Genomic DNA, 8,541 nt, shown 5'->3' with positions numbered 1-8,541 from the left:
ATATACCCTTTTGAACGGAAAAACTTGTATTTTCTCTTATAAAAATCCATTATTATTGGCAAAAATTTGGAAAATCTTCAAACGGTCATAAAAATCGACCCTGATCTGCTAGAAGCAAACCAAAAACGTAGTTTTTCATCATTTCTTGTCTACTTCACGAAAAATCATGTTTGAACCCAGAATACTCAAGTTGGTTTTTTAGTGTTGTGCGCTTGCGATTTTATATGGAAAATTGCGATTTTTTCCCTTCAAAACGGAGTATCTCAGGATCCGCTCAAATTATATTGAGATTATAAGTGTTTTTTATGTAAAAATGTCTGAGGGACACGATGGCATTAGAATTTTCAAAATTAAAATATATGTATTGAGAGAAAAATAATTTTTAATATTTAACTGAACAAATCGCATAGTTGGCACTGCCGCCAAAAATTGATATTTTTCTAGACTCCTTGAATAATTTTCTTCAAAAGCGATCTTGCGGTTTGATTCTAGAGTAAATAGAACCAGAGATATGATCAAAAGAAAATCAAGGGTTTTGGCAATTTGTCAAAACGGGGGGTGCTCCCATGACCCGAGGGGTGGTTCAATTGACACAAAAATTTGAGTTTTTAGCCCTAGATGAACAATTCCTCCAAATTTGGTTCAAATCCATGAAGGTCGATTACACGTGCCTTGCTCACTTCGCGTGGAATGACTCGAAATATCTGCAATGGAAACAATAAGTTCAGTAAAAAATGTCAATATTATCTCATGTAGCCCAAAATCCAGATGTATAGCTGAAGGTGAAAGGATTAACATTGTAGATGACTGCAAATTGATCCGACTTTGTGGTAGAAAGATATTGTAATATAATGTTAAATCTTTCTCGCACATGCTTAGAATAGGACTGTTGACTTTGGTCAACCGTTTGACAGAAGGTAGTTTCCGGAATCGTAATCCCCAATAAAACGCTCGGGTTTTGTAACGGGAGATTATAATTTTCCTATCGAGAAAACAATAAGTTCTACTGTAATTTTATCTCGCATTTTCGCATAGTTATAAGTTTAGATAAGTAGACCGTAACTAAATATACATATATAACTCATATTTGTAAGTATAAATATTGTATGGTATGCGCATTATAATTTCATATTTAAATTACTCACGTTTAGTCCTTTTCTGCCTCTCGTCTATTCGAATACGATCAGGGAATTCTGACAGGTTTTTGGTCGATAAGCTGTTCGAATAAATTCAATTTATAATATCCTGCCTTAGTTCTGTTCATATTTCTTACCGAATCGTAGCAAGGAGCGAATGGAGAATTCTGCTAGTGAGCTGGCTATTATGTTAACCTAATTTTAAGAGTAATGTAAGTAGTAATTTTAAAGTAACTTCAGATTAAATTCTTACCGTTTTTATATGTAGAAATAAGGTAGATTTTAAGGCACTTTTAGGCACTAGTTTAGATTAATTTTAAATTCAATTAATTTAATATAATTAACTTAGATGAATATATTTTTAGCAATTGGCTTCCTACACTGGGACGAATAGAATCTTTTTGCTTACTCACCGCGATGACAGTTTGACAGTCGTACCCAAGATGTTACCTGTCACCTCCAGGTGAGCTCCGTCGTTGACTGAGTTAGTGTGCGAGGACCAATGTGTTGGAATATCAAGGTGCGCTAGCCGAGTAGAGTCGGGTAACACTCCCCCCGGGTACGCCAGCCTCCAGGTTGGCTTACTACTTCTCGCGCCGAACGTCCAACACAGCCAACTTCGAAGTGGGTCGCTCGTACACGCCTACAGCTGTCCGCACTGTAGCCGATCGTATCTGGCCATCCTTGCCAGCATGCGTCTGGATAATCTTTCCGATGGGCCAGCAATTCCGGGGTAGTTTGTTGTCAGTGATGACCACAACGTCACCAACAACGATTGGTTCCGTATGGGCGAGCCATTTTGTCCTCCTAGTAATTTCTGGCAGGTAGTCGGATAGCCACCTCTTCCAAAATCGGTTCGCGAGAATCTGAGATGTACGCCAATTTTGTCGGAGCGCAGCACCACTATCGTCCAACAGACAAAGTGGCTTCATACCATTCGAGGTTCCCAGCAAGAAGTGGTTCGGGGTAAGAGCGGGTGCGGAATCGTCATCAATTGGAACATGTGTCAAAGGACGAGAGTTTACAGTGTTTTCAATTTCTGTAAGCAAGTTGCGGAGCACTTCATCAGTCGGCTTTCGTGATGGACAGATGGCCATTAAATTGTTTTTTACAGTGCGTATGAGACGCTCCCAGCTTCCGCCCATATGTGGCGCCAACGGCGGATTAAATACCCACTCAGTATCGGGGCTTATAAACTCCTTTGTGATCATTTCCTGATCTATCTCCTCAACTAGCTTTTTTAGCTGCTTACTGGCTCCAACGAAGTTTGTACCCCGATCACTATAAATTTTCCTGGGACAACCACGCCGCGCAAAGCAATTTCGAAGGGCAATGATGCACGAATCAGTGGTAAGTGAGTGGACTACTTCGAGGTGGATTGCGCGAACTGTCAAGCAGGTGGCAAGCATAACCCAGCGTTTTTCCACTCGTCTTCCAAGGGCGACTTCTACTGGGCCAAAATAATCTACGCCCACGTGTGTAAAGGGTCGGGAAAATGCAGCTAGTCTGGCTGCAGGAAGATCAGCCATGATTGGGTTCCGTGGCAATGAGGCTTCGTTCTTACAGCGTTGACAGTTACTGCGTATTGTTCGATAGCAGACACGGATTCGGGAAATGTAGAATTTTTGCCGTATCTCGTTGATCACGGTTTCATGATTTTGGTGGTGGTATTTGTTGTGGTAGTGTTGCAAAATAAGAGTGGTTATGTGGTGATTACGAGAAAGAAGTATTGGACTTTTAGCATCCTCCGTAGCGAAATCGCAAGCAGCAATCCTACTTCGCATCCGCATTATGCCGCGGTCATCCAACCATGGTGTCAGTTGGTACAGTTGGCTCACTTTGGGAAGTGGTTTTTGAGGGCACTCATTAAGTAAATTCACTTCTACGGGAAACGCTTCACGCTGAGTAAGACGCAGGATATACTCCTCGGCACCACGTTGTTCTTCCATGGAAAGTGGTGCTGTGCGGATTCGCTCGCGTTGTAGTTTGCGGCGGCAGTTAGCCAGAAAACGCTGGACAAGTGCAACTACACGGACTAATCGCTTCCAGCTAGAGAAATCGACGACGCTTATGATTGGTGTTGGTTCAATGTGGTGAAATAGTAAACGGTGACGGAGCTCGGTCTCGGTAGCGTTAGTCACAATCGTTGAATGTGGCCAATCGACTTCTGGGCATTTCAGAAACTCGGTACCATTGAACCACCTTGCTTCTGGAGTTAGATCTGGCTGTCTCGTCCACTTAGTTCCGTCGTCTGCAACGTTAAGCTTGGTTGGGATCCATCGCCATTCCCTTTCATCGGTAGTTTCAAGAATTTCACTTACACGGCAGGCGACGAATTGCGAGTATCTGCGATGATCTGAGCGTATCCAGCACAGCACATCTCTGGAGTCTGACCAGTAAATACGCCTGTTGATTGGTATAGAAAGTGTCTCTTCGATTGATTGAGCAAGCCTAGCACCAATTACAGCCGCCTGAAGCTCCAGCCTAGGGATAGAGTGGTACTTCAATGGAGCCACTTTGGTTTTGGCTGCTACGAGGCGGCATTCAACTTCTCCAGCATGCATGAAACGGAGGTACACTGCGGCCGCCATCCCATTCTCACTAGCATCTACGAAAGTATGCAGTTGTACTTCGACGGCATCCTTCGAAGACCGTGTTTGTCCATTGTCGTTTTGGATTGATGGATTGATGTTCCGAGGTTGGTTGGCACAGCTTAAAGTTGAGTGATCAATCCTGAAACATGAAGATTCCACGCAATCAACTGGAGGTGTACGTAGTTGATAGCAACGTGAAACCTGAACGTGCTCGACTTACGGAAGGACTGCTAACCAAATTTTCCATTTGTTGTACGAATCGTCATTGATTTCTTCGTCCCATTGGGTACTGGAACGCCAGATATCCTGCAGCAGAACTTTAAGATACATAAGGTAGTGAGCGATCAAACCAAGGGGATCGAAGATCGTCATAAGCACACGGAGGACCTCACGTTTCGTGGGGCATCGTTGACCTGACAATAAGGCGCTGTCATAACGGTTCCATCCAACCTTGTAAGTGAAAACATCCTTTTCCGTACACCACCACATCCCAAGCACTTTCTCGGTGGACAATTCGGGCGAGAGATCCAGATTTTTCTCGTGGGTCTTATCTTGTTTTAAACACCCCAAGACCCGTTTGGAATTACTGATCCAGTTGCGGATTTCAAAACCACCTCGAGAGTGTACATAGTGCACGTCCTCTGCAATACGAATGGCATCTTGTTCCGAATTAGTGCTAACCAGCATGTCATCAACGCAGTGTCGCTTTATTATAACCTTCGCCGCTGTAGGAAACTCGTGAGAAAATCGTTCAGCGTTTAAAGTCATCGCATACTGCGCGCTGCTAGGCGAACAGCAGGCACCGAACGTCATCACGCTCATGACGTAGGTCGCCAAATTGCCGTCCTTGTTGGTCCAGAAAAAGCGTTGGCACTGTTGGTCTTCGTCACGGATACGTATCTGGTGGAACATCTCGCGCACGTCCCCAGCTAGACCTATTCGCCCTTCTCGAAATTGAAGCAGGATAGCAAATAACGAGCAAAGGTAATCTGGTCCTTTTAGCAGAACGGAGTTCAATGAGATCCCGAAACTTTTGGCCGCTGCGTCCCAAACCAATCGCACTTTTCCGGGCTTATTCGGGTTTGTTACCGGGAACACTGGAAGATACCAGACGCGCGGAAACGTTTGTTTGAGTTCGTCGTCGCTAAGTTTCCTTGCATACCCTTTCGCAACGTAGTCGGAAATCATCTGTTGGAGTGCCTCCGCTAAGAACGGGTCTTTGTCCATTCGTGTAATAAGGCTTTGGTGTCGACGAAGAGCCATTTCACGGCTATCAGGTAGACGGATATCTTCGTAGCGCCAAAGTAGACCAGTTTCATAGCGATTGCCAACAAGTTGGGTACGAGACTTCAAGATATTCTCAGCACGTTGATCTTCGGAAGATAGAATAACCTTGTCGGATTTTGTGATGCCTAGGCTATCCATTGCGAAATAAGCCTTCACGGCTTGATGCAAGTTCTCGTCGGAGTGTTCTGCATCTACACACACATGAAACGCACATTGTCCAGCAGCAAGGGTTTCATGCAGCTTCCATCCGCCACAAACGGTCCATCCTAGCCGTGTTTTTACTGCAATTGGTTCATCGTATCCACCCTCTTTGGTCTTAAGCACTACACTGACTCCTAGGTGCTTCATTCCGATCAGTATACGTGGTCTTGCGTCGCTATATGATTCAATGGGCAGTCCGCGGATATGCGGGTAGAGTTGCGCCAATTCCTCCGTGTCGAGCGTTTGGTGCGGTAAAAGTAGGCTTTCAACAGTGCGCACGCTGTTGAGCTTGAATTTTTTGGCAGAATTTTGTATTCCTGATACTTCCAGGCTGACGACTCGGGAGTTCGTCTCATTTCGTTGGGAGCCTCCGGTCCATCTCAGACACAACGGTTGCACATTTCCTTCCAGCATCAACTCTTCTGAAAGTCCCTGGTCGAGTAGTGTTAACTCTGACCCCTCGTCGAAGAAAGCATACGTACGAATCGACCGGTGTTTGCCGTGTAACACAACCGGAAGGTATCGGAACAACACGGCACTAGAGTTGGAATGATGTATGTTACATCCATGGGATGGTTCACCACTCTGCTTCTCCGTAGGCAACTCCGGCGATGTAATCGTGGCAGGCGAATCGTCCTTTTGATCGTTGTGCAGTAGTTCATGATGCATCCGCGTACAACCGTTTTTCCGCATAGTTTAGCAGTGCAGCCGTCCCTAACGTGTTTGCGGAGACATCTGCGACATAAATCGAATTCTCGCACTGTGGCCCATCGTGAATCCCGGGACAGCTCCTGAAAGCGCTTACATTTGGCGACTGCGTTACAGCTACCTTTGCAGATGGGGCAACTATTATCGAACGATCGTTTCACATTTGCACTGGACTGAAGTGTGTGCAGGGATGCAGAAGCTTGGTGTGACGTTTCGGCATGGGCATTAAGGTAGGCACTTTCCCTTTTAGTCGCTCTAGCCTCGAAACGTGCTGGCTTGGACTCCATCATAACCGATGGGATAGTTATTGCACTGGCTGCCTCCGCCAATGAGTACAACCAATCTCCAAACGTCGCTAGATTGACAGTAGACAGAGTCAGCCGGTATCGCGCCCAATCCAACTTGATGGTCGGCGGAAGCTTGCTAACAAGTTGGTGTAGCAGAGAAATGTTATACATATAGTCTGCAATACCGCAGGCGTCAACTGTTGCACAGAAATTCTGCACGTTCACAGCAAAGTCTACGATTGTTTCCAGCTTATCTTCCCGCAGTGGGGGAAGTGCGTTGATTTTCCCTATCAACGAGTTGACGATAGCCTCTGGTTGTCCATAAAGCATTCGCAATGTTGCAATCACACCGGAAGCGTTGGATGGATACAACAGTCGACTTTGTACCGCCTCGTAAGCTTTCCCCTTCAGGCACCTTTGAAGCCGGATGATGTTCTCTTCGTCTGAGAATCCACACATAGCCGTAGTACTATTGTAGACTGAAATAAAAATGGGCCACTCTTCTGGTTTACCCGAAAAGACAGGCAGGTCCTTTGAAATCGCTTGACGTGCGGCCAACTGTTTCTTGCTGAGCTGGCAAAAGTCCGTGTCGTCTTCTTCGTCTACTGGCAACCGACTAACTTGTTGCGTCATTTGTACGGATCGCGTGAGCGGATGTTCGCTACCGTGTATTGTAGAATCGGAACGGGAACGGGTTCGGTCTGCCGGCACCATTGAATCATTTCGAACGTTACATGCGCTTCCAATAATGGAACCTACGGCTGGTGAATTACTTCGGGGAATATCATCATGGTCCGGAAACGTGAATTGATGCTGAGTAGAGTGTCGCTGTGGATTGAAGCCGCCAGCGGTCTGAGTAACTTTCCTCCCTCTTTGTTGCAGAATATTTACGCTGTTTACCCAATCATCAACTCTGCTCGCCGCCTCGCTGCGACTTGAATCAGACCGGTTCGACATTTCTTCAAGTAGAGCATACTTCTTCTTGATGTATTCACGATACTTCTCCGCTTCACGCAGCTCAAAATCTCGTCGTCTTTTTACTTCCTCCTGCTCCAGCATTCTACGCCTCTCCGCCTCCTGTTGTTCGAAAGCCCGCTCCTCTTCTAATTTTTGAAGTTCTAGCTTCAAGAGCGACTTTATCGAGCACGATTGTGAAGTTGCTGACCGTGCTCTATTCGCCAATATAGTCGCCTTCGTGTCCGAATTGGGATGCACCGGCAACGTAACAGATTGACTGTGTTTAAACTGCTTGACCTCCAATGCCGCAACCATTTTGGAAACTATTGGATTTCGTCCAGACGAAATCGAGAGGCCCGCCACACCTACTGCGATGGGTAATCCAATCGGCGCATTAATCTTCGGGACCGCAGGCATAACCGAATCACCACCGGTTTGATTTTGTTTAGACGATTTCTCTAGACCACCTGCATATTTTGGGATCGGCTGCAGCTTACGCTGGTACTCCCTTTCAGCTACGCAGTTGGGACACCTCCAGCTCACGTTCGCAATATCGTCTGCTACTCCAACACACTCATAATGATGCCACTTATCGCAAACATCGCATTGTACCATATCTTCGGTATCCGCTCCCTGGCAGATTTTAAACGCCCAGCCGGGTACAGTATCATCGAACTGCTTATCCCTTGGAACTTTCAAGGCCACCTGTCCAATTTTACCACTACCACACACTTTTCCACTGTCCGACACACCCCTTCCTACAGGTTTTAGCCACGCCCCAGTAGCATTATCTTTGGCACCCTCTGAAGTGCTTTTTCCACTCTGTTTGGCTCTATTTCGGTTCGACATACCCGAGAATTAAACGTAGATATTCGCGTAAACGAAAATTATAATTTGTTGACTTTGGTCAACCGTTTGACAGAAGGTAGTTTCCGGAATCGTAATCCCCAATAAACGCTCGGGTTTTGTAACGGGAGATTATAATTTTCCTATCGAGAAAACAATAAGTTCTACTGTAATTTTATCTCGCATTTTCGCATAGTTATAAGTTTAGATAAGTAGACCGTAACTAAATATACATATATAACTCATATTTGTAAGTATAAATATTGTATGGTATGCGCATTATAATTTCATATTTAAATTACTCACGTTTAGTCCTTTTCTGCCTCTCGTCTATTCGAATACGATCAGGGAATTCTGACAGGTTTTTGGTCGATAAGCTGTTCGAATAAATTCAATTTATAATATCCTGCCTTAGTTCTGTTCATATTTCTTACCGAATCGTAGCAAGGAGCGAATGGAGAATTCTGCTAGTGAGCTGGCTATTATGTTAACCTAATTTTAAGAGTAATGTAAGTAGTAATTTTA

General features: G+C 45.1%; 1 protein-coding gene across 1 annotated transcript; it reads right to left on the bottom strand.

Moving 5' to 3' along the window:
- Nucleotides 1–1,116: 1,116 nt before the first annotated feature.
- LOC131687137 (uncharacterized) lies at nucleotides 1,117–8,019 on the bottom strand. Its single transcript, XM_058971187.1, has 4 exons — nucleotides 5,896–8,019; nucleotides 3,951–5,854; nucleotides 1,274–3,869; nucleotides 1,117–1,216 (listed from the first exon to the last, which is right to left on the bottom strand). The coding sequence occupies exons 1-3, from the start codon at nucleotides 8,017–8,019 to the stop codon at nucleotides 1,721–1,723; spliced, it is 6,177 nt and encodes a 2,058-aa protein (XP_058827170.1). The 3' UTR covers nucleotides 1,117–1,216; nucleotides 1,274–1,720.
- Nucleotides 8,020–8,541: the final 522 nt, after the last annotated feature.

This window comes from Topomyia yanbarensis, chromosome 3 (assembly GCF_030247195.1).
Source record: "Topomyia yanbarensis strain Yona2022 chromosome 3, ASM3024719v1, whole genome shotgun sequence".
NCBI classification, from domain to species: domain Eukaryota; kingdom Metazoa; phylum Arthropoda; class Insecta; order Diptera; family Culicidae; genus Topomyia; species Topomyia yanbarensis.
This window is presented reverse-complemented; position numbering and strand designations above follow the sequence as displayed.